The 27,826-nt window shown below is 39.0% G+C and overlaps 1 protein-coding gene across 1 annotated transcript; it reads left to right on the top strand.

The window, feature by feature from the left end:
• The first annotated feature begins 7,365 nt into the window (after positions 1-7,365).
• On the top strand, positions 7,366-26,906 carry LOC109419859 (endocuticle structural glycoprotein SgAbd-8-like). The gene is made up of 3 exons (XM_019694144.3): positions 7,366-7,607; positions 7,682-7,879; positions 26,593-26,906. Exons 1-3 carry the CDS (start codon positions 7,596-7,598, stop codon positions 26,779-26,781), a joined length of 399 nt encoding a protein of 132 aa, XP_019549689.2. The 5' UTR covers positions 7,366-7,595; the 3' UTR covers positions 26,782-26,906.
• The last annotated feature ends 920 nt before the right edge of the window (positions 26,907-27,826 follow it).

Below are 27,826 nucleotides of genomic sequence, written 5' to 3'. Positions count from 1 at the left end.
AAGCGTAACCACCCAATGCTGAACGTATTACGGTTGGCCGGGGCACCACGAGGTGGGAGTAGTGAGCAAACGTCAAACAGGAGTAAAAACGATGCCATCGCCGCGAGTGGTCAATTGACCAACTACCGAAAATTTGGATCAATCGTTAAAAAGGTGATCGATGGGAAGCGGTTTATCTGTGCTAATAAAATTGCTCCAATGACTTTATAAGAGCACACCAATAATACGTTACATTATTGCGGCTATGCCATAAGATACTCTCATGCCGATTGTTTATCAGAAACCTGAAACAATGATATGAATACATCAGCGAAATGTTTACCAATCAAGCTCCGTTGAATAGCGTACCTTCTGGAAAGCCTAAAATCTAAACCTAAAATTGATACATGATTGAATTTATCAGAAAATACCCAGTTAAAATGCGCACATTAAATATAAAGGCATCCGCAAACTTGAAATTCGTACAATATATCACAATCATCTCTAGGTTATGAGGTTAAAAATTCTACCAGATAGATCTGGACTATAGTGGACCTGGTGTGATGGTTCTTTTTCGCCAAGGACCTGGGCTCGAATACCTCTCCCAAAAAATTTGCAAAATGTGAGTTATACCTTCGGGTCTTTCGATTCGAGACTGTGGGTCCCAAAATCAACTAACCTAGGGCTAAACATACTGTTACAACAGTTGAAGAAAAAACAAAATAAAATAAAAAGGATTTTTCAGAACTTATGTATGTATACTTGAAAAAAAAAAATCTCACCTAGTATCACCATAATCTGATGAAATCCAGCTAACAAACATTTTCAATTCACTTTCTAGGTTTAATCACCGCATGACTTTATGATATTTGAATTTTATTGGCTTTTCTCGGTAAACTTAATACTGCTCAAAGAAGGAGGGAGTAGCGAAAGTAATGAAAGAAGCGATGGATTGAATCGCAAGTGTGCGACGAGAGAAATTGAATAGAAGTTGAAAATTAACAAAGGGCCATAATTGAAACACACAATCACAACGATGACCCATTTGCCTATCTTTCTGGTTTTGAACGGCTAGGTACTAGTTAGGTCAAAAGTTTTTCAAAGATCGTTCTCCTCTCTCTCTCTCCTCTTCTTGGCGTAACGTCCTCACTGGGACAAAGCCTGCTTCTCAGCTTAGTGTTCAATGAGCACTTCCACAGTTTTTAACTGAGAGCTTCCTCTGCCAATGACCATTTTGCATGTGTATATCGTGTGGCATGCACGAAGATACTCTATGCCCAAGGAAGTCAAGGAAATTTCCTTTACGAAAAGATCCTGGACCGACCGGGAATCGAACCCGTCACCCTCAGCATGGTCATGCTGAATACCCGTGCGTTTACCGCCTCGGCTATATGGCCCTGCTGATCGTTCTATAAATCATAAATGGCCAAAACTTCATTGAATACGGTTCATTGAATCCAGAGATATAGCAGCTCAAAGTTGGCTATTGGATAATTTTACCATTTTCTAGAATTTTAATAACTTCATGCAGAATAGCCCGATATTTTCCAAATTTTGACAACTGATGCACCACTAGTTGATCAACTCACAGAAAAAAATTGAGAGTATTCTGTGCATTTTTCGAAAAGATACAGCTAATTGAAAAATTTTTGAGAAGTGAAAATTTTGCCTATTCCGGTCATTTTGTCTATCCCCTGTATATCATCCTATCTTAATATTCTCCATAACTCTGCTAAAAATTCCTGCTGGGGATCTAAACTGACGACAAAAACTTAACTCGCGTTTTTTGCATTTGGTTCAATCAGGAAATTTAACCAAAATATTAGGAATGGACCCGCATATCGCAAATGTTGAGTATACCTAGAAGTATATTAAAAATTGTTTCTGTCTTTATTATAGAACCTGGGAGTGGTTTGTCTCTCGCTATTCGAAATGTTTTTTTTTAACACTTTTGAGTAACTTGAGATTGGCAAGATCTTCGCAAGATGATGTGGACATTTACACTATTTTTTTGTTTTCGGAATTTACCAGACATTCCGCGGAATTTCGTTTTATTTCGTCAAAATTTATTTTTTGGAAACGAAATTTTTAGAATTTGGCGAAACGAAACGAAATTTAAAATCATAAATTTCGCCTAGGTGAATTCCGTGGAATTCCGCGAAATTTCGTTTCGAGGTGTATTTGGCGAAATATTTCGGTATACCGCATACCCTTACCTGCATAAGAGGTAAAATACCTAAAATAATAACTGGTGTGTATTCTATGAATACCATGTGAATAATGACATCAGGTATTGTAATACCTAAATAATAATCGATCGTTTTTCCATATAAATAGTGATTTTTTCCATAATTGAATAATATCTCAAGCAGTCCTCAATACCAAACCAATAGCGTTGAAGTATTTTTTGTCGGTGACTCAATACCTACAAAATACCAAAATAAGTTATTTTCAAAACCAGACTAACCGATCAATACCTTGTTCAGGTATGATATCTGACTTAGTTATGCTGCAGTTATGAGTCAATTATTTGTTCCTGCTCGGGTATGCATTCATTATTGAAATAACAAGACCTGTTATTTTCTAGGTGTTATTAATACAAAATCATTGGTATTCATTTTTGTTATTTTGCCTCTTATTACCACCTAATGAAGGGCATATCAAGGTATGGTAGTATTTAAGATAAATACCTTGATATGTTATTCTCTTGTTATTTTCTTCTGCTCGGGTTGGCTTATGTGGAAATATGTTAAGTTGAGTTTTGGTAGTATTTGGAGAAATCTTCCATTTTTGCAAATAAGAAGAAAAAAACTCTAAACTATTTTGCAATCTATTACGAATGATACGTAAACTACGCCCCTTGGCTGAGATACCTGTGTCATCTGCAAATAACGATTTTTGACATCCCTGTGGCAATTCAGGTAAGTCGGAGGCTGCAGGACGATGTTAATGAGCTGAACCTGTGGTGTATAGAAAATGGTATGGAATTAAATGTAAAGAAATGGAAGTCTGCTATGTTCTCACGCTGACATTTTCGTATTGAATTCGACTATTCCGTCAGATCGGAGCTCCTGGAACTAGTAGAGTCAATCCGTGATCTCGGAGCTATTATCAATAATTAACTTCGGTTTGATAAACACATTTACATTACTATTGCGTTATTACTACGAAGGCGTTTACAGCCCTAGGATTTGTTCAACGAAATACCAGCTTCTTCAAGGACATCTATGATCTCAAATCATTATATTGTGCATTAGGTCGCAGCGTCCTTGAATATACAGTGTGTGTCGGGGACCATGCATCATGCAACGCAGATCATTCGGATAGAAGGAGTCCAGCGCTTCGTCTATTGCCTTGGTCGAATCCAGCCAACTTGCCTGAGTTGAGTATGCAGCCTGTCGCAGACTCATCGCTCTGAAAAAAAACTGGCAACCCGGCGCGATAGTTTGCGGAGGCCTTTCATATAAGATTTGATTATCGGAAATTTTGACTGTTTTCGTAGAGGACTGCTGGAGTACAGTGAAAGCAGCCATCAACGACGCAGCCGAGAGCACCATCGGGTACGTGGAACGGAATCGACGAAAAGAATGGTTCGACGAAGAGTGCAGAACGGTTTTGGAGGAGAAGAACGCAGCGAGGGCGGTAATGCTGCAGCAAGGGACTCGACAGAACATGGAACGTTACAAACAGAAGCGGAAACAGCAGACCCGCCTCTTTCGGGAGAAAAAGCGCCGCCTGGAAGAAGCGGAGTGTGAAGAAATGGAACTGCTGTGCCGTTCCCAAGAATCACGGAAGTTCTATCAGAAACTCAACGCATCCCGCAACGGCTTCGTGCCGCGAGCCGAAATATGCAGGGATAAAGACGGAGGCCTCTTGACGGACGGACGTGAGGTGATCGAAAGGTGGAAGCAGCACTTCGATCAGCACCTGAACGGCGTGGAGAGCGTAGGCACGGGAGCCCACGGCAACGGAGGAAATGACGACGACGCCAATGCAGCGGAGGACGGAAATGAACCAACTCCCACGCTGAGGGAAGTTAAGGATGCCATTCACCAGCTCAAAACCAACAAAGCAGCTGGTAAGGATGGTATCGCAGCTGAACTCATCAAGATGGGCCCAGAAAAGTTGGCCACCTGTCTGCATCGGCTGATAGTCAGGATCTGGGAAACCGAACAGCTACCGGAGGAGTGGAAGGAAGGGGTAATCTGCCCCATTCACAAGAAAGGCGACCATTTGGAATGTGAGAACTTCAGGGCGATCACTATTTTGAATGCTGCCTACAAAATTCTATCCCAGATCATCTTCCGTCGTCTGTCACCTAAAACAAATGAGTTCGTGGGAAGTTATCAAGCCGGCTTCATCGACGGCCGGTCGACAACGGACCAGATCTTTACCGTACGGCAAATCCTCCAGAAATGCCGTGAATACCAGGTCCCAACGCACCACCTGTTCATCGACTTCAAAGCGGCATACGATAGTATCGACCGCGCAGAGCTATGGAGAATCATGGACGAAAACGGCTTTCCTGGGAAGCTGACTAGACTGATTAAAGCAACGATGAACGGTGTGCAAAACTGCGTAAGGGTTTCGGGTGAACTATCCAGTTCATTCGTATCTCGCCGGGGACTGCGACAAGGTGACGGACTCTCATGTCTACTTTTCAACATCGCGCTGGAAGGTGTGATGCGACGAGCCGGGCTCAACAGCCGGGGAACGATTTTCACAAAATCCGGTCAATTTGTGTGCTTTGCGGACGACATGGACATTATCGCTAGAACATTTGGAACGGTGGCAGAACTGTACACCCGCCTGAAACGCGAAGCAGCAAAGGTCGGACTGGTGGTGAATGCCTCAAAAACAAAGTACATGCTGGTAGGCGGAACCGAAAACGACCGGATCCGTCTGGGTAGTAATGTTACGATAGACGGGGATACTTTCGAGGTGGTGGAGGAATTCGTCTACCTCGGATCCTTACTGACGGCTGACAACAACGTGAGCCGTGAAATTCGGAGGCGCATCATCAGCGGAAGTCGGGCCTACTACGGGCTCCAGAAGAAACTGCGGTCGAAAAAGATTCACCCACGCACCAAATGCACCATGTACAAAACGCTAATAAGACCGGTGATCCTATACGGGCACGAGACATGGACCATACTCGAGGAGGACCTACAAGCACTCGGAGTTTTCGAGCGACGCGTGCTAAGAACGATCTTCGGCGGTGTGCAGGAGAACGGTGTGTGGTGAAGAAGAATGAACCACGAGCTCGCTGCACTTTACGGCGAACCCAGCATCCAGAAGGTGGCCAAAGCCGGAAGGATACGATGGGCAGGGCATGTTGCAAGAATGCCGGACAACAACCCTGCAAATCTGGTGTCTGCAACGGATCCGGTTGGCACAAGAAGGCGTGGAGCGCAGAGAGCACGATGGGTGGACCAGGTGGAGCGTGACTTGGCGAGCATTGGGCGTGACCGAGGATGGAGAGCGGCAGCCACAAACCGAGTATTGTGGCGTACTATTGTTGATTATGTCTTGTCTTAATGATGTGGAACAAATAAATGTATGTATGTACATGTTTTCGTTTGTTCAATAGTAAGAGTGATCTGTTCGACTTTAATGTTTCAAAATATATGTTCAAAATATAATTAAGATTTTAGCATAAGATGGTATGAGGAATTTACTTTTAATTCAAGGCGGTGAAATATTTAAATAAATAAAAATAAATAAATAAGAGAAACTCCTCATAACGCCCTCTAAAGGCTCGTGAGACTCCTTCCTATTAAAACCTCTTCAAAAGTATCTTATACGCCTTGAAACCCCCTATTTTAAACTCTCTGAGATTTTCCTAGAGACCTTATTGGTCTCATCTCAAATACCCAGGTGCATAACCTGTTCTCGCTAACTAAGTTTATTCATTAACGACCTGACTTAACTTTTGTACAAAATTCCCTCTTTTTATGCACTTTTTTAATTTATGCACCCCCAACCCATGGCCTAAAAGGAGGTTTCAGTATACGTTCCGCTCTGGTCAAACTTCCAGCTTAATTCGTAAACATTTGGGCGATGCTCTACTCATTTGGAATTTGCGTGGGAACTTACATATATCGGAAAATATCGTGTTTTTGCAATTTCATCAAATTAACCGTAGTAAGATGTTGGGGTGAATACGACCCAGACAGGCTCGCTGAACGTTCACAACGTCATCGTAGTGCGGCTAGTGTAATATCCTAGGAGAGTTAAAGTTAGCACCGTATGCAACTTTGTTCAACAATACTGAAATTATGAGCAACAATTATACAATCTAGCTGGCATTCAGCCGTGTGAAGTTCACATCCTCGTTGCTCGATTAGTCATGATTTACTATCGATGGACACGCAGAACCTTATACCCATATCATTCCACTACCGGCAAAGATGGTTGCCTACTGCGCGGATAGGCCACCATAGAATCCCCACCGATCATGTTTATCATTCCCAACCCGCCCCAAAATGTCATCTCCCCGGAGACTCTTGGCTGGGTTGGTTTCAGGTTGGGTGTTGCTGTCGGCATCGGGTCTCTCCTTGGTCTCTTCTTGGTACGGACCGGTTGGTAGTCGCAGTCGGTCCAACCAAAATCGTTGTCGTACGGTGATGCTGTATGAAGGTAATGGTAATTACAAGCGGACACTATCGACTACCCAAGTAACACACTTGTCACCGAAGAGTCACGGCGGCGCAGGTTTATGTTGCGCAGAAGTCACTGTGACTTACTTCTAACAAATAAACCCTTACTTGCTAGAAGTAAGTCACAGTGACTTCTGCACAACAAAAACCTGCGCCGCCGTGACTCTTCGGTAACAAGTGTGTTACTTGGGTATAAACTTAACCTCGTTTGTGAATGAATCCAATCGCACTCGGGTATGCTGCCAAGGAGATCTTCTGCTATTCTCGGTACGCAATGGTACAGAATGTGAGAATTTGCGAGGATGAGTCCATATAGCCGAAGCGCTGAAACAAGAGTTTAGTAAGATTTTGCTTTCTTTTGGCATATAATATCTTCGTGCCTGCCACAGGATATACAAATGCAAATTGGTCCTTGACAGATTAAAGGTACACCAACTTGTGGCATATCTATCGAGAACAACATTGTAAGTTACCATTTTCAGTCATTTATTCTCATCGGAAGTTCCACCATCAAAATTGAACCACTGTGCTCCGATACGGTCTCCTATTATTAACCTACTGGAGCGCGACACAAACGTGCAAGAAAGTTCAAGTGGCTAACGTGCGAGCAGCGGTGATGAGCCTGTGCTAGCAGTTGGTATAGTAATGTAGGTTCAACCCCGTCCGTCGTACATAGTACCGTAGTCCAAAAGGGTGGGATGGACAATTGATGATACTCACTCTTGTCGTCGGCGCTAAGGAAGACCCCACAAACAGTGTTGTTTTCGGTTGCACACCGACCACATCGAGGATTTGCATATAAATATCCACTTGCACGTAATGACACTTCCAGTTGGGGAATAGTTTTAAAGGGTGGATCACTTCCACACTAGCCCGATCGGAGGGACTCTTCAAGCACTAAAGTGATAATTGTACTGTTTGATAATTTTAAGAAGAATTGTTAAGTGCTAGATAAAGATGAAATCTATAGTGAGTGTGAATATTCAATGAACTGGTTAAGGCTAATTGATGAATAAAAATGATGAGTGTAATTTTTCCTGCAGATTATAATAAGTGTATTGTTGGTGGTGTGTGCCTATGGCGCTCCTCAAATACCAGAAACGGAACCGATCCCCATTATTCGACAGGAGCAAGAGGTGAACCCCGACGGCACGTATCGATGGAACTATGAAACCGGGAATGGTATCACGGCAGAAGAGCAAGGTTTTTTGAAGAATGCCGGTTCAGAGCAGGAGGCACAGGTTCGTATGATATGTGAAGATTTTGATCTTGGAAACAGTGATGTTAAATGTCATGAATTCGACGTAACTCTGGCAAATGAATATTGGTTATATCACGGTTGGCAATTCTTTATTTTTTGGATGAGTACACTCAGCGAAAAAACTAGCGAAATCCATCGAAATACCTTATGAAAATTTGCTATAACTAATTCTTATGGATGCCATAAGTATACCTTATGAAAATTGATCGTGCTTGCTATGACAAATCTCATAAGATAGACATAAGAAAAAAACAAAAAAAAATCTTAAAATGATGCAAACTAGATTCGATCCATGAACGTTGGGATCACCGAGCCCGTGTTTTATCCACACGGCTACCGTCGCTTGAGAATATCATGTTGCTAAACATGAATAAAAGCCAAGCTGTGAGATGATTTTACGTCATAGAGTGACCTTATGAAATTCACCCGAATTTTTATGAATTATTTAGAGGCCGTATCATAAGTTGAGCCTTATGGAAATCTGAAGGTTATTTGTCTGAGTGTATTCCAGAACGTCAGCCTTTAGTTGATTCCCAGACAATCAATTTGCACGCTTAATGAAGTTTATGTTCATGTTATACGTTCTTTTTTTTTGCGTGAAAGTTATATCGCATAGGATGCAGCAAAAGTGCCTTATGCGTAAAAAAAGTGGAGGCGCTATACTTGCATTGACGGAACAATAATAACGCTATATGACTTGAAGCGATATCTATGTACCGTGTGTATGTACTATTGCGACGTAATTCAGCATCTTATGCGACTTAATAATAATAATCAAAAACCAATTCTTGTCAGCTCGATATCGAACTAATGACCTCTGGATTGTCGACCCACACATCACATACAACACCAATCGCTACCTATGAAACAAGCTGATTAATTATCATGATATTCTAACTCACCACAGTGTTTGTTGGAATGCACTTGGTTCACTTGCACTGTGCGTGATTGGCAGGCTAAAAACGACGAAGCACCATTTCCCGCACAGTTTTCACTGCCACTCTCTGGATAGCGCTTCCCATTGTTAATTATCAGGCCAACAAAACAAATAATGATGACTTTGTAACCATTTTTATGGCTGTTCGCTTTCTTGCAGCTTTTTGGCACTGCATCCACGGTCCAACAGAAACTCTTTAATTATTATCACATATCAAATCGCATTATGTCAACATAAACGCTTCTCGCTTATGCGAGTTTGTATGCACACTTCAACGAGTTTATTTGTACTTTTATTCGATTTCATCCATACATCAATGCAAAGTAAACTGACACAACAAGAAAAGTACCAAGCGAAGTCGTATAATCATCGCAGTACGCAATTGTGCGAATTCATTTGACACTTTGCGAGTTCGCTCGCACGCTTTTGCGAATAGGTAAATAAGTAAATTGCCAGTCAGCCGTACATATATGCGATAGTGACTTAAAATAGTACTTTAAACGATGTACAGCGTGATTTCTTATGCGACTCCTGGTTGTCTGGGTTGCTTATAAAAATCTAGTCTTTATACCCACCAAGTTTCATTCGATTCTGAGAGAGTGTTGCCAACCGCTGGTCGAGTTGGTGTGATAACGTCAAGTAGGTAGCAATTATTCTTCTTCTTTATGGCTCGACGTCCCCACTGGGACTTTATTCTGCCACGCTTCAACTTACTGTTCTTTGAGCACTTCCACAGTTATTAATTGAAGGGCTTTCTTTGCCTGCCATTGCATGAAATTTGATATTGTGAGGCAAGTACAATGATACACTATGCCCATTGCCCAGGGAGTCGAGAAAACTTTCCCGACCGGAACGGGAATCGAACCCGCCGTCTTCGGATTGGCGATCCATAGGATGCGTCACGTAGTCAGCCGATTTGAGACCATTTTGGTGTCAATCGGAAACCAGTCGCTGATTGGTCGAAAATTATATCCGTTTGCTACGATCAGATCGTTTTGTTATTGGTTTGGCCGTGTTGCTAGTTTGCAGGTTTAGCATGTGATACCAATATTCAACATTATTGTATTTTTCTATTCAAGTTTTATCGACTTAAAAATGTCAGCATTCAACTGTAAATCAACCTAAACTGACTCTTATGTCTAAACATTGGTAACTATCATCGATTTGGTACAAAATCAATTGTTTGTTCGATATATTTCACTATAAATGAAATAACCTTTCGTTTGAAATCAATTTTACTTGCAGTTAATGCTATTCTAATCGCAATTAACGATTTACGGTGCGAAATATGTATCCAAATATCAATCGTTAAATTTAAATCGTTTGAAAGATTTGGAATTACACTCAAACCTCCAATTAGGTAGGATCCATTTAGGTAAAATCTATTTAGGTCCCTCCATTTAGGTAACGTTACCTAAATGGAATTTGATTGTGTTCAGATCAGTTGGAGTACTTAAGATTAGGTATAAGGTTGGTTTATGGGAAAGAAGTAGTGAGTGGTGTTAAGGGGATATGGGGGGAGGGGAGGGGTGCCCCCTGACCCCCCCCCCCCCCCTTCCATACAGTGTTGAAAAGTGTCAGTATCCAGCGTTATTTACAGCTGGTATTGAGATAAGCAACCCTCCTTCCATCATTCAATTGATATCAGCTACAGCATTGATGACGTCAAACCCGACATCAACCTATCATTCACCTGTTTTTATTTTGGCCACCACCCAACATAGACGATAAAAATTGACCCGACATTCAATAATTTTTTAATTTGGCGGAATTTTGCAGTGTATTTCGTGTTTCGTGCCCAGCTAGTCATTTGAATGATAATTCTGATCTAAGACCCTCCAAAACCCCCGAAAACGTCCCTGAAATCCCTCCCCTCCTGAAACCCATCCCTTCCTGAAACTCCTTGAAAGCCATCTGAAACTCCGCATGACCTCCTTCAAATCTCCCTTCTTAAACTTCTTTGCAACCTTGTACTCCATTTAGGTAATAAACTGAATCCATTTAGGTAATGAATCCATTTTGGTTTAATTCTATTTAGGCAGTCCCGACTCATTACCTAAATAGAGGTTTTGGTGTAAAAAAAAGGCAGCGCTGAATTGCCATCGTCGACGAAATCCAACGAAAAAATAGCAAGGCAGGCGAATTTCTGTTGTCACATCCTATCCTAGGTAGCAATAAATAATTATATATCCCACCCCTACAAAGACAAGGCTTACACTTTTTACTGATCACAACTAATTTGCTGAATCGGAACTACATGAAACTGTAAAATCACAGTTAAAGGAAAGTATTATTAAATTTGCTTGAGCCAGAGTATGATTATCACGGAATCCGGTTGATATGTGTGCTTTGCGGACGAAATGGACATACGTCTATCTCAGATCCTTACTGACGGCTGCATGTCGTGAAATTCGAAGGCATAGCATCAGTGAAAGATCATACCTACTACTTGCTGGGGTTACCTGGCGCCCAAAATTCTTAGAGCTCTCCCCAAGAAACAATTATCAGTTTAAGAAATTTTTCTCAAAACAGCGTTGTTAAGCTTTAAGTCGAACTACAGGGGATACTCAAAATAACTGGGACAGGTAAAATTTTCACTTTTCAAAAAATGTTCAACTCGCTGTAACTTTTCGAAAAGGGCATCAAATATGCTCAAATTTTTACTGTAAGTTCATCAACTAGTTGTGTATCAGCCATTCTACACGAAGTTCTAGAAAAAGGTATAATTATCCGATAGCCAACTGTGAGCTGTTATATCTCCGGTTTCAATGAACCGAATGCAATGAAATTTTGATCATTTATGACTCAGATAATGAACTTTGAAAAACAGTTTACTTAATTTGAAATTATTAATAAGAAAAAAAGTTATGACGGTTTCATTTATTCTATGTTTTTTTAGTAAATTTTTCTATTTTTCATATGCATCCCATTACTTTTTCAATTTAATGCCGGTTATTTTGTTACTTCCTTTCAAAACATATTCATATTGAAGTCAATTAGAGGGAATTCAAATGAACTATAATTACTATCTCAAATTTTGAAACGATGATGCAGTTTTGGATAAATTAATGGTATATTAGAAACATAATCCAATCGTAATAATTTTCTTTCGTGTAAAGAATTTTAAGTTTAGTCAAAAGTTTTTGATAGCTCATTATGTAAGTCATAAATGATCAAAATTTCATTGCATTCGGTTCATTGAACCCGGAGATATAACAGCTCAAAGTTGGCTATCGGATAATTAAACCTTTTTCTAGAACCTTTATAACTTCGTGTAGAATGGCTCGACCTTTTCCAAATTTTGACCACTGATACACAACTAGTTGATGAACTTACAGTAAAAATTTGAGAATATTTTATGCCCTTTTCGAAAAGTTACAGCGAGTTGAACATCTTTTGAAAAGTTAAAATTTTACCTATCCCAGTTATTTGAGTATCCCCTGTATATTGGGTTTAGTTGAGATGGAACAGTTGTTCAACTCTTGTTAGCCTAGAAATGGTGAACTTGTTCAACAACAGCCGCTCTATAAGCATTGTGGATATTATGTCTATTCAATGATCGTGCCATCGTTCAACATCTGTTATTCAACGTTCAAACCTTTTACTATTTACAAATATATCAGAAACTTTTCTTCAACGTTAGTTAAACCAAGTTGTATGATGTCTTTTGTATAATCGTCTTATAAAGATTTTAGAAACAATTATAGCAAATTAGCTGCTGGGTTCATAATAACAAGATTTCTACGACGATTATTCCAACACAATGCAATCAAAATATGGCAATCATTTCAATGTTTACATTTGGTTGAACATATGCTGTCAAAAAGTTTCTTGAACGTTTCTTCAAAATAGTTGTATGAATGAAAGCAAACATTTTTTATGCCTTTGACATATTTTTTATATGTGAATAATTTGAAAGAACTAATTATGGATATATTTACCTATATTAACGCATTTCAATCACATTTTTACTCACATCGATGACAAGACTCGAACTTGAGACCTACTGCTTCACTGCCGTCTGCATCTGCTCTTCTCCAATCAGGACTACATGAATTGAAAGATTTGAAACAGTATTTAAACATTGATCCGAATACGCTGCCGTTCATGCGTTGCTTAAACATCGCTTAAGTTTTGTTATTCGACTAATTATTTACATCAACACTGAAGCTGATCAATGTTTGATTAATCATGTCCGCAACGTTTATTCTTATATTAAAGTTTTCAGTCAGCTTTGATCATCAGCAGCGCTACTGGAGCCTAATAGTAGCTGTATGGTCACTTAGCTACGGCGTGGTGTTGTTTTGCAAGTTTGTTGACTTTTCAAACAAATTTTCATTTCTCCCACCCAATAAAGTTATTCGTTCTTTGTGTTTGGAACTTCAATTTCGTGTACGGAGGAAAATATGTTATCTCCTTGTGAATCTTTTGAAAAAAGTGGATCCTGAACCCGGTCGAGATTGATAGGCTTATGCCGTGTCACGATGAAGGATTTAATCCTTCAGAAGGAACCATCAGGGGGAAAACTTCTCGACGCTACTAGTTAGAGGAGCCAGCTGCCGTTTTCAAGCTCGGTAGTTTTGCTGCCGTTGGTCAGTGTAGTGTTAAAGGTGAGTCGTGATATTTTTTGAAAAGTGATTTAATGATTCAAAGGTGTTGCAAGGCTCTTGTTTGCTGTCAAATAATATGTAGCCGCAGATGATCTTATTAGGCTCCTAATCAACAACCATGTTTACAAATGGGAACATGGCGAACAATGGTAATTAAGTGATATTATTACACTGCTATACAGCAGCTGAACAAAACGATTAAGACAGTATTCTTAAACTATGTTTAAGCTACTTGTTCCACTGTGAATAATATGTGGAATAACAGCATCTGATGTGTCGGAAACAGCTTGTCTTCGTACATTATTACAATACTCTTTGACTATTGATGGAAATTCCTTAACAACTTTCTTTAAACTTCTGTTCGATTAGTTGTTCAATTAACAAAAATATAACGAACAAAAGTGCTGTTTTCGCTGTATGAACTATTTATTCGACACTTTTTTCAACATATACTCTTGTTCAACTGTCGGCGGTATGACCCGTAACGTGGGTAGATCACCTTGGAATGGTGCGTTACGGTGTAAGATCTACCATTTCAAGTTTTGATCTTGCTATTTTCCAGCCTGGTTTATTTAAATGCAGGAACATTCCAGGATCAAGATTTGGTGTACTTTTTTACACTATTTATTTATTAATTTATTTATTTATTCTATTTATTTTTTATTCTATTTATTTTTTACTGCTAATACATATACCGTTTGTTTCAGAGGGATGGAGGTAAATTTAACCTATAACAATTTACAAAAATATAACAGTGGAGAACGTATCACTATTTAATACTTTTTTCTATTTCAGATTTACAAGCAGGCAATCAGCGATCAAAACGGCGAAGTATCTCTTTCTTTAGAAAGGTCAAGATTACCGTACGATACAGTGACAAGTAGATCACGTTTTCCGCGTCGATTTATTCGTGCCGAGTTCCATAATTTCGATTTCCTTTTCGAACATTTACGATAATGTATTTTTGTTCATCACACCTTCAACTTATATTACGCGTTGCGAACATTCGCGGATAATAAATATGTACAACGGTTTTATTATCCGCAATCTTATTAACACGGGAACGCGAAAAAAAAAATACAAGGATGATACAAGATGAAACTCAAAAGCAACGATTCTAGTTGTTTAGTTGTCCAGTTTTCTCGTAAAGCTACGGCGCGGGTTTCGGTTTTACAGCATTGGTAGTAACACTAAACGGAATTGCATACAGTTTATTTTCTGACTGAGAAACGATAAGCTTAAAACGTGCGTTATTACGAGTTGATCCGACATAAGCGTGGTTTAAAAATTATTCATACCCGGTATATAATTAAATTTAATACACAAACATACAATAAAATTATTGTATTCTTCCGATAGCCGGCTGGCGGAAGACTAAATCATATCAAGGGTTGCATAGCTCACATCACTTACCAATGTGAAACCAGATCTATGTAACTTTCTATCCCTTCCCTTCCCACTAACAAACTTCCTTCCTGTGACAACGTGGAGATGCGGAGGTACACACGGTCTCTAGTAGCAGCGGATGTCACACCAACATTCCTTCCCTTCCCCGATGACCGTAAGGACGTGGCCGGCGCCGGTACTGACAATTTAAAGTTTTGAACTTTCAAAATTGCACATTGAGGATGGAAAGCTACTCCCAGGCTCCATCCATTTGGTTCCCTGTGCAATGTTGACTGTTCTGGTCAGTAACGGAGTAGCAACTACGAATTGTACGGTCATCTCATGCTCATGCTCATGCTCATGCTCATGCTCATATACTCTTGTTCAACTGTCGGCGCTTTTATAAAACACTTGTAAAAATGGCATGCTTATTAGTGATTCTGAATTGTTACTTGGGTCTAGTATCAGCATCCTGGAGGATGGTTCATTAGCGTGGTTCAAAAAATTGTTTTTGCTCCACACCGCTTATTCGATTCGTAACCAGATTCTATGCCTTCTCCCAAAATTTGAGCTCATTTGGTTGAAAATTGAGACTGCACAAGCCCTTCAAAGTTTGTATGGGAATTACTATGGGAAAACGATGTTTTTTATTCAATCGACCGTAGTATTTTCCCAAGTTTCCTAGAGCGTTAGTTGACCCTTGATACTTCTAGGCTATGGCGTCATATGCAGCAATGTTGCTTGCTGGGAAACTGGAGGATCATTGCTAAAGTTTGTCCAGTTGGATATAACTTACCTTACTTACCGGTCAGGCTAAGGCCGGGGTGGCCTCTGCTGTACATAGTAACCGCCTCCATTCCACTCGGTCCATGGCTGTTTGTCTCCAGTTCCGCACTCTGCGTAGGATCCGCAGATCGTCCTCCACTTGTTCGACCTACCTAGCTCGCTGCGCTCCACGTCTTCTTGTTCCGGTCGGATAGCTCTCGAGAACCATTTTAGTCGGGTTGCTATCCGACATCCTGATGACGTGACCCGCCCACCGTAGCCTCCCGATTTTCGCGGTATGGACGATGGTTGGTTCTCCCAGCAGCTGATGCAGCTCGTGGTTCATTCGCCTTCTCCAAGTCCCGTCTTCCATCTGCACTCCGCCGTAGATGATACGCAACACCTTCCGTTCGAAAACTCCAAGGGCGCGTTGGTCCTCTGCACGTAGGGTCCGTGTTTCGTGCCCATAGAGGACGACCGGTCTATTCAACGTTTTGTAGATGGCTAACTTCGTGTTACGGCGAACTTTATTCGATCGTAGAGTTCTGCGGAGTCCAAAGTAGGCACGATTTCCTGCCACAATGCGCCTCTGAATTTCTCTGCTGGTGTCGTTGTCGTCGGTCACCAGTGAGCCCAAGTACACGAATTCTTCAACCGCCTCGATTTCATCACCGTCGATATGAATTCGGGGTGGCGGGCGCGGTGATTCCTCCCTGGAGCCCTTTGCCATCATGTACTTTGTCTTCGACACATTAATGACTAATCCGATTCGCCTGGCTTCACTCTTTAGTCGGATGTACGTTTCCGCCATCGTCTCAAATTTACGAGCAATAATATCAATATCATCGGCGAAACCAAGCAGCTGAACGGACTTCGTGAAAATCGTCCCACTCGTGTTTATCCCCGCTCTTCTCATTACACCCTCTAACGCAATGTTGAACAGCAAGCACGAAAGACCATCACCTTGCCGTAACCCTCTGCGAGATTCGAAGGTACTCGAGAGTGTCCCTGATACTCGAACTACGCACATCACTCGATCCATCGTCGCCTTGATCAACCGTAACAGTTTATCCGGGAATCCGTATTCGTGCATAATCTGCCATAGCTGTTCTCGATCGATTGTATCATACGCCGATCTGAAATCGATGAACAAGTGATGTGTGGGCACGTTGTATTCGCGGCATTTCTGCAACACCTGGCGGATGGCGAACATCTGGTCCGTTGTAGCGCGTTCACCCATAAATCCAGCCTGATATTGCCCCACGAACTCTCTTGCAATCGGTGATAGACGGCGGCATAAAATTTGAGAGAGTATCTTGTAGGCAGCGCTCAGTAGTGTGATCGCGCGGTAGTTCCCGCAATCCAACTTGTCGCCCTTTTTGTAGATGGGACACACGATACCTTCCATCCATTCCTCCGGTAATACTTCCTCCTCCCAAATCTTGGTAATGACCCAGTGTAGTGCTCTCACCAGTGCTTCTCCACCGTATTTTAGAAGCTCGCTTGGTAGTTGATCTGCTCCAGCGGCTTTGTTGTTTTTCAACCGGCCAACCTCCTCCTCAATCTCTTGAAGGTCAGGGGCCGGAAGTCTTTCGTCCTGTGCACATACTCCTAGATCTGTTACCACGCCACCTTCGGTACTTGCAACGTCGCAATTGAGGTGCTCATCGTAATGCTGCCGCCAGTTGGATATAAATCAATAACTAATTAATGAGGCATCCGATTTGAACGCAGTCTTTGGCAAAGTTGTAGCTGATAGAGTAGCCTAGGAGTACCAAGGGCCAACTAACGTTCTAGGGCATTTGGGGAAATACTACGGTCGATTGAATGAAAAACATGGTTTTCGCATAGTAATTCCTATACAAACTTTGAAGGGCTTGTGCAGTCTCAATTTTCAACCAAATGAGCTCAAATTTCGGGAGAATGTATAGAATCTGTTTACGAATCGAATAAGTGTTGTGGAGCAAAAACGATTTTTTGAACCACGCTAGTATACAAAAACGATCGATCAAATCTGACTATACATGTCAATGGTTGCTCCTCCGTGATTGATCTGAACTGGTACCAGTTGCACTGTGATCCAACTGAATAAGGGGCTGGGACATTCCACTTATTCTCAAAGTGCAATTTTAGCAGCTCATGCATATTTGATCAATAACGGCGCCGGCCAAGTCCTTATAGTCAGCTGGGAAGGGAAAGGAATGTTAGAGTGTGCTGGTTGTTGCTACTAGAGACCGAGAGCACTCTGCGTCCCACAACCCGCACGGACTGGGGTATTTGTTAGACGGAAAGGATGGGAGATTTGGGAGTCACCGTTGGGTCGGTGATGCGATCCATGGATAGGGGTTTATTTATAGTGTTCGTGATAGATTGTGTGGTGAATAAGGTGAATAAGGTCAAGCGGCACAGCACGCTTTGGTTGCATAACTTGTAGGCGTTATATATACACTGTACTGTGAGTGGAAGTTGGAAGGGAGGGAAACGACTTTTTTCAAATTCGTTTCTGGTTCTAGCGATGGCTATGAACATATGAATATACATGGTAGAGACGAACCAGCCAAGGGCTGAAAGTCTCTTTAATAAAGACAAATCAATCAATCATCAATATACATGAGTTGTATATGTAGAGAAGAGAGAGAGCTAGAGGATGTGGATAGAAAGATGCAAAGTAGAATGAAAGGGACGGGCCAGGGATTAAACCCATGACCTTCTGCATACGAATCAGAAGCGGTAGCCACTAGACCACCAAGCCCGTCATTTTTTGAACCACGCTAGTATACAGCTCTGAAACCGTTCCAAGTGTTCTGGCGATAATGTCCATGTCGTCCGCAAGGCACATAGGGGAACAGAGCCCAAAATGCCAAAATGGGGTAAGATGCTCCAACTCATAAAATCATTCCTGAGTGGGACTTGATCGTTACTATAAGTAAATGGTGTCAAGATATGTTTGCATTAAATATTCTTCTAGAAGCTAGGAAAATATTATGATTTTCCAATCAAAATTGGCAACTTCCGGTTTTCGTGCTTGCAATTAATATTTTAGGGTGATTTTATTACCAGCCATGTGTTTCCAAGGAGATCGAAGCACATATGGAGGCGCATGGTTATTGATATCTACGATACCCATGTTAGGGGTCATTCAAATATGACGACCGTCGTTTAGTGGAGAGAAGCGACACTCCATGTATTGATTATACGAAAAAAGCTTGACGGAGAGGTGGAAGTGAGGCGAAAAAGCCCGAAAACTGATGGACGTAATTTTTGAATGTTTTCATGAAGTGGCATCTTACCCCATGGCAGATGGCGTTTTTGCACCACTTCCGTTTTACGAACCAGTTTTTAAAATCGCTAAAAATCGATGAAAATGCAATAGTTCGTGTATATTTTTGCTGAAGCATCGAGCAAATATTGTCTTGTTGCTGTAACCACTTTGAAAGCGATGAAAGTTTGAAAATGGGAATCTTACTCCACTTTCCCCTAAATTGATCAGATTTCGTGGAAATCGTACCTCGGCTCAAGCATATTTTCTTTTACTTTCTTTTTTGTATTCAAAATCACAGTTTCGTTTCATGTAATTTTGCTGGAGCTTATTAGATTGACCGGGAGTCTCCGTGGCATCGCGATTTTTCATCAAATCATTTGTGCAAAGCAAACAAGGCAACATCTTCACTCATTTTGTGTGCATCATTATGACCCGTAAAGAGCCCAATAAATCCAAACGTTTTATTTGTTCATATACCATGTGTGGTACCATACCAATCGCCTTCACAGTTTAGCATTTTGAATTAAAATTTACTCTCCACACCAAATCAATACGTACTGAACCGAAGACATTTCGCAACCACTTGAACTCTATCTTCGTCTACATCTCATTGCGGAGGGTTAAGGTTTCGTACCACATGTCCGTCCACGCGGTCTGCACAGATCTCACCGGCGGGTAAGATGAATTATTAAATTTACCTTCACGAAGGGGCTGCGGCTTCGAGTTCAGCACAGTTTGATCGCAAACGCCATCGCCCCTAGTGGGTACCCTAACCAATCGCGTTGATATGGGTCCACCGAAAAGGCCAACCGGTCGTCGTCGTCGGTATGTGGTAGGTGGTGCATCTTCGCATCGTACCAGAAGGTACCGACGATGACGACGCGACGCCGACCGGATCGATTGCAAAAGAAATGTTTATTTGCTCTTTAGCCTCTGACAGTGCAGTGTGCGGTCTGTTTTCGGTTGGACCTGGTCTCATCTCCGCCCGGCAGCGGCGGCGGCTCCAACGCCAAGTGTCGTTGTTCGCTATGGTTGATCATCGATTCTAGGCTAAAGTGCGTCCGTTGATGCGTGCCGGTTTTGGTGCCGGTGTGACTGCTGCACGATGGCTATAATTAATCGAGTCCTACTGTGGCGATGTGCCGGTCGTAGGGGATGGCAGTAGGGGAAGGTGCGTAAATAAGTTGGCTGACCCATGAACTCCCACCGCTGCGGCAAGCCCAAAAGATGGGAAACAAGTTTTTTGCTTTCATGCCGATTATGGCTTTGGGCGAATCCGAGCGGGACCATTTCATTAAGGTGGAATTCTTTTGAGAAAGGTCAAGATTGTCATCTGTTTTCGCTGTACGATGATAGATGGGCCGAGCAGTGCCAGTGGATTGCATTTTCAAAATAAATACGTATGGATTTCGATGCTATTTTTGGATTTGAAAAATTGTTTATTCTAAACATATCAGCGTTTTATCCTTGAGAGCTGACACTGCATACACTTCTCCTTTTTTTGAGCGTTGTTGCGTTCCAAAAAAGACAGAGCCTGGTTCGTACACTCAACCAAATAAACTTATAGCATGACAAAAAGGCACAATCACAAAAAATAGATTAAACACGAACAATACAACGATAATTTAAATAAGTTTTGTGTGTAACGACTGTTAGCAGTAATTTACTATTTCGGATTTCCCTAAAACCAAAGACTGCCTAAGCCGAAATCCAAAATAGTAAATTTAAATAAGTGTTTTTTTTTTCTCCCCTGTTGGGGAAATTAAGCCAATGCGTCCAATAAGCTGAACTTTTATGGCATAAATAAGTGTAAGAAAGGTTCTGATCACCATAGGTGGATTAAATCTGATTTTATTCATAACACACAGAAAAATAAATTGTAAAAAACAATTAAATTATAGTTCACATCAACCAATTTTTCAGTTTGTTATAGCGACAAACTGATTTCTAGTTTAAACTGAACTGTTCCATTGTTTGATAATACAAATATTTTCATTTGCCGAAATTTTTGACAGTTTGTTAGAACAAACAGATATTTGGTAGTTTCAACATAAAATAACAGATTATTTTAAACTACTGCCTTTTTGCAACTAACAAAGCCGGAATGTGATTGTGTTGATGACGGCAACTCCTGCGGCAGCTCGGAAATCTATTTTTAGACACTCGGCAAGCGGATGGAAGCGAGAACGAATAAAAAAAGGCAAAACATCGAAGCCGAGCAACTTTTTGTGAATGCTGTCTTGAGTACCTGCGCATTATCCATCACGGCCAAAACTGCACTTGGAAGTTGGAGTGATGGATTTGCTACACTTTCTTCGTTGTGGCGATGTTGGGGTAAGAATTTTATAGATGTGTGAGTGCTTCCGGGCCATGTTTATGGTTCAAATTTTGTTGAAGATTTTAACTTTATATGGAATGATGGAAATTGGTTGTTTTGATCGATAAACTATAAGTAAGAACAAAGAAATATAACTTTGGAATAAGTAAATGCTCAGATTGAAAATCAACCATGCGTTTTATTGTTTTAAACAAGCCTCATTTTTCTGCGTGTACCTTTAGTTTACTGCTCTCACTTGCCCCAATGTATTTCACTATCTGGGACAAGTGAGACATATGAGAATAAACAAATACAATTTCATAGATTGATCACTAGTATGGGATACGCTTGTATGAAAAAAATAAATCCTTGCTCCAGTCGACTTTTTGGATTACATGTAGGTCCCATATGAACAGTGCAAAATTTCAGACCGATCGGTGAAACTATAGATTAGAGCAAGCGGTTCAAAGTTTGCTTCGGGTTTACTATGGAAAAAGTTACACTTTCAAACAAAAAATCCCAGGAGGATGCCCTTTATCTCCTTAATTCAAACCGATCAACGCTTCTTGTAGAAAAATCTTTTATAAAACATTCTTTTGAAGACCGCAAAACGATTGGATGCTTGTGGAAAAAGTTAATGGTTTATTACCGATTAGTGATCCAAGGAACGGCTTTTTGATTTATTTTATCAGCAGCACTGCTGATTACGAATCTTTAACTGATGATGAAGAAGATGATTGTGTATATACGGAACATTTATTTACAAACCTCCTACTAAAAGGAAGAGTGTCCAAAAAATAAATATTAATATTGATGAAAATAGTTTAAATCCAAAGGCTGCTTCATTTCAACAAAATTTCCCTTGCTTGAGTTCTTCAAAGCCTCGAATCATTCGTCATTTAAATATTGCAGTTCCTCCATTTCAAAATTCATGTATTGATTTATCTTTATGTTCCAATAGTTTAGAATTAAAATTATCTTGGAAAATAATACGTGATCCAAATGGTAGTGATCATCTTTCTATTTTGATTAAATTAAATAATAATGAAAATAGTAATATAACTTAAAATTCTAAAAATGTTGATTGGGTTAAATTTTCTGATTTAATTTCCATTTCATTAATTCATTGGAATAATTCTCAATCGCCAATTGAAAATTATGATCAATTTATCAAAATTTTGATTGAATGTTTACTTAAACCTCAAAAAACTAAGTCAGCACGCAAAAACCTCGAAAAAACGCCTCACTTTTTGGTGCGATAATGATTGTTCAGTTTAGTTTAGTTTTATTTTTTAACAAAAATTTAGAAAGAGGGAAAAGCCCCTTTGAGTGATTTCCTTTTTGGATAATGATTGTTCATTTACTTTAAAAAATAAATCAGCTGCATTTAAAAAAAATCGTCGTTCAGGCACAAGAGAAAATTATTTGTCCTACCGTAGGGAAGAAGCTTTTTTAAATCGCGTTACTAAATTAAGAAAAAGAAACTATTGGAAACATTTTGTTGAGAATCTTGGTAAAGCAACTTCGTTAAGTACATTATGGTCAGTAGCAAGAAATTTAAGGAAACAGGAAGAGAATAACGAGCCAAGGGCTGAAAGTATCTTAAATACAGTCGGGTTTTTTTTTACGCGGGGGATACGTACCGCGTAAAAATAAAACTCAGTTCAAAATTCAAAAAACCGCGTGAAAAAAGTCTCACCATTTCTCGACGAATCATGCAAAAATAAGACGATGAAATTTTTTTTTGTATGGAGTTTTCATTTACGCGGCCGCGTAAAAAAAGACCTGACTGTAAAGACAAATCAATCAAGGAAACAGGAAAATTTGTCTTCTGTTACATTGGAATATTCAGATAATTGGATTGATCAATTTGCATCGAAAATATGTCCTGATTTTGTTCCCCGTTCTATTAATTTCAAAAATATAGAAGTACACAATTATTTTCCTGAATTATTTTCTCCATTTTCGTTGGATGAGCTAAACTTGGCATTATCTATAACAAATAATACTGCTCCAGGTATTGATAATGTTGAATTCATGGTTCTTAAAAATTTACCGTTTGAAGGTAAAATTCGTTTATTGTCAATTTATAACTCTTTTCTTTTTCGAAATATTTTACCATTAGAATGGCGTTCTATTAAAGTAGTTAGTATTCCGAAACCAATTAGTTTATTATTCTGTCTTCGTAAATTTATGGGAATGATGATTTCAAATCGTCTTGAGCTAAGGGCTGAAAATAATGATTTTTTTTTCAACTTCCAAATTGGCTTCAGAAAGGGTCGTGATTACACAGCCCTTTTGGCTTCTAAAATATTACTTTCTTTCAATCAAAAAACAAGATGTTATTTCCACATTTCTTGATGTATCTGGAGCCTATGATTCTGTACTTATAGATTTACTTTTCCAAAAAATGAATAATTTGCATATTCCCTTAATTATATCCAATTTTATTTATAATTTGTTCTCATATAAAATTATGTACTTTTATCACAATGGGGCTTCTAAATTTTTTCGTTATAGTTATTATGGTCCTCCTCAAAGATCTTGTTTAAGTCCCTTTTTATATAATTTATTCACTAGTGATATTTCAGCAATCATTCCAAATGGCAGTTATTTAATTCAGTTCGCTGATGATAAGGTTATATCAGTTAGTGGCAAAAACAGAAAATTCGTCATTTTGGATTAGTTTGGATAATATTGGTTTATGAGCTTTCAATAATGGTTTTAACTTTTCGGTTCAAAAAACAAAATTAATTATTTTTTCTAGAAAACATTCCACTATTAATGTAGATTTATATCTTAACGGTATTGAAATATAGCAGGTTAGTGATTACAAGTACAGTGGCGTTTCGGTTTTATCACTAGTCGTTTTAATCACTACTCGCCCAAATTCACGGTTTTCTGTTCGATTATATCACGATTTTCATTTCGTTTTTATCACACTTGTTTTAAAACATTCCGAAATCAATATAAAATCGATACAGTATTGTCCAGTCCACCAAAACAGTTCAAAAATATAAGCTACGACTTATATATTTTGCAGCTGAACGATTTTGGATAAAAAATTTACATGTATTTCTCGTTTCGCTAAATTCACGGTTTCGTTTATATCACGGTAAAAAATTGTTTGGCCGTGATAAAACCGAAAAACCACTGTATCTAGGTTTATGGTATGATTCTAAACTGTATTGGAGTTATCATATTAAGTATATTCATAAAATTTGTTCAAAGAGAATAAATTTTCTTCGCATTATCACTGGCACTTGGTGGGGTACTCATCCATCTGATATGATAACTCTTTACAAGACAACAATTCGGTCTGTTATGGAATATGGTTGTTTTACTTTTGGTTGTGCTTCTCAAACACATTTGGCAAAACTCGAAAAAAATCAATTTCGATGTTTAAGAATTTGTCTAAAATTGATGAATTCCACGCACACAAAACCTATTGAAGTTTTAGCTGGCATTGACAAAATTCGTTTCAATTAATTGAATACTAAATTTCTAGTCCAGTACTTTAACAATATCCACTCACATCTTGTAGGATCCTAAATTCAATTATTTTTTGTTCCACTAGAAACATTGTCCCTCTTTATTCAATTAATTTTTATAATCATGATATAAATGTTCACTCTTTTCAACCTTTAATTGACATCTATTTAGTTTTGGAAATAAAACAAATTCCATACAATGGGCATTCTCGATTTGCTAAATTGTTATTTGACCGTAAGTTTGGTGGAATTGAACCTCAGTATTTATTTTATACAGATATACAGTTCATTCATTAGAAATAGTGCTGGATTTGGAGTTAATCATATTGAGGTGGCTCATTTTTTTAAATTGAAATCTCCCTGTTCCATTTTTGTTGCTGAATTGATTGCTTTATATTTCACATGCAGTGCTATTGAAGGGTTTTCTCCAAATTTGTACATCATATGTACTGATAGCTTGAGTTGTTTAAATGCAGTTAAATCAACAAATTTCAATTTTAAAATTCATTATATAATCATAATGCTGAGAAAATTAGTATATGATTTACAACGTCAAGGATTTATTATAAAATTTGTTTGGGTTCCCGCACATTGTCAAATTTTTGGAAATGAACAAGCTGATTATTTAACCAAATTAGGTGCTACTCGTGGTATTATTTATGAACGTAATATTTTTCATTCGAAATACGAAATACTGCTGAAATAAAAAAAAAACGAAATCTTCTTGGCAAATTGATTGGGATTGCAGTGATAAAGGTCGTTGGTGTCATTCCATTTGCCCTGTTGTGGATAACAAACCTTGGTTCAAACATTTACCTACTAGTAGAAATTTTATTTGTCTGTTTTCAAGACTTATGTCTAATCATTATATTTCTAATAGTCATTTATATCGTATCAATACTGTAGATTCAAACTTATGTATTTGTGGTGAATCATATCAAGATGTTGATCATATAATTTTTCGTTGTGTTCATTATACATTTCCCAGAAAAAAAACTTAATTGACAGATTTAAAATTTTAGGCTTTTCTTTACCTGTATCTGTTAGAGATATTCTAGGTTGTAAATATTTAGTCATGATGAAAATTCTTTTCAGATATTTTATTGAAATTGGTTATGCTGTTTGATACTCTTTAAAATTTATTGTTTTTAGTTTTCAAGAACTACGTCCGAGTTCTGTTCTTGATGTTCAAAATTCCTTCGTCGTTGACAGATTACCTTGGTTCATCCCTTGACAAATCCGCATCAAGACCACTGCTCGATTATGGATACTTTTACGGAGGAGCCTTTAGCTTTAAGTTTATTTTATAACGATTTTTCGAAAAGATAAAGAGGTCTTATGCCTTTTTGAGAAAGATTTCGTTGATGAGGAAATCACTCAAAGGGGCTTTTCCCTCTTTCTAAATGTTTAGTTAAAAAGAAATAACATTAACCATAACATGTGTTTTTCATGTTTTCCTCTAAATATCTTTCATGGTAATTATTAAATATTTTGTGTTTAGAAATTTCCGGCATGACTAAATCAAATTAGCACTTGTTTAAGTCCCACTTGCGCCAAGGTACTTTAATTTATTTACCAATTGTTATGTTGCATATTATGTACTGAAATTATCAGTGGCTTAGCATATAGAATGGTATGGTATTTCTGTTAATCATGATTTTTGTATACGCTGAGATATCGAATATTGCGACTATTTTTTTTACTTATGAAGCGAACGTGTAGCCACGGGCCCCGGCAATAATATCGCGCCTTCTCTGAAGGATGGATACTTTGGAAACAATCACGCCAGTGCCATGAAAATCAAAACTTGAATCTTCAAAATCCCAAGGTCAATCGTTAAAAAGACGATGAAAGATAGTAAAACTAAGACGACCTCCTATATCACCCATACATCTTATCCTGTTTATCAATCCCCCTTCCTGTAGGTCGCACAAGGCGAGTACTCCTACACGGCTCCGGACGGCCAGCTGATCAGGGTGCAGTACATAGCCGATGAAAATGGCTTCCAACCGATTGGGGATCATCTGCCAACGCCACCACCGATTCCACCGGCGATCCAGAGGGCACTGGAATACCTGGCCAGTCAACCACCAAGCGATTCGCGAAGGTTCTAGTTTTAAGCGTGATGCCATTTCTCCATTATTTTTATTTGTTCCAAAAACTCATTTTTGATATTATTTGAGCATTTGATTTTGAAGAAAAAAAATATGTGTTCTTAATTTGTGAATAAAATGTGTGAAAATTACTTATTGTTTTGAATTTTTCGTACTTCTTACCAGATGTGGCAGATAAGGTGACCTTTTCTTGAAATGCTAGTTTCATGATGCATGTGTTCCTCGACATTTTGGTACGTAATGTGCAAAGGGCTAAATCAGAAGCAAGGGTAGCCGAAGAATTCAACCAACCCATAAATCAAAAGGGCTAGTTCTGTAAAACGGGAATCAACTTGAAGCAATGTCACGCGTTGTCACCGTTTTCAAGCTTTGCCATGCAGGATCAGATAATATCTGATATATTATGTGGCACTCTATTATGAGACCGTCTTGTGCATACCTTGCAATGGTATCACACGAACTATATAGCTGTGAACATTGTATATGGTTACGTATTTTCAGAAATAAACCTAGGGTATTGGTCCCCTTATTAAGCATGTGGCTCCCATTTTCATCTTATGAAAAACAAAGGATTGAAGCGCTGTTTGTTTTGTTTCTTATTTTTGTATTTTTTGTTAGAAGTGAGCACCCATGAAAACAAAAAGAACGGAATCAATCGGTGCCGTAATCGCTTGTTTTCGAATAGGTTGAATATGGGAGCGTGAGATTACTGATGGCACATATACCCAACATGCTTCCCGACAGACGTACTTGATAGCTTTAAATATTTCATTGTCCTACTGTGGGCTAAATGTATAGAAAATATATTTTTTGTTATTTGTTTGTTATATTGTTATTTGTTAAAGTTATTTGTTTGTTCGAGGTCCACTGACAAACTTATAATGAAATAATCATTGAGTAAATAATATGTAAAAGTTTTTTAAGTAATTGTGGTTGTCCTACATCCTCCAACAGTTTTGCTTGAAATTTATTCTTTAAAATTTAGATACAATCTTACCAAATTCAAAAAAAAAATATACGAAATCAATTGTTTAAGTCCTTTATA

Source organism: Aedes albopictus, chromosome 2 (genome assembly GCF_035046485.1).
Source record: "Aedes albopictus strain Foshan chromosome 2, AalbF5, whole genome shotgun sequence".
Taxonomy (NCBI): domain Eukaryota; kingdom Metazoa; phylum Arthropoda; class Insecta; order Diptera; family Culicidae; genus Aedes; species Aedes albopictus.
The sequence above is the reverse complement of the archived record's forward strand: the minus strand, read 5'-3'. Positions and strand labels throughout refer to the sequence as shown.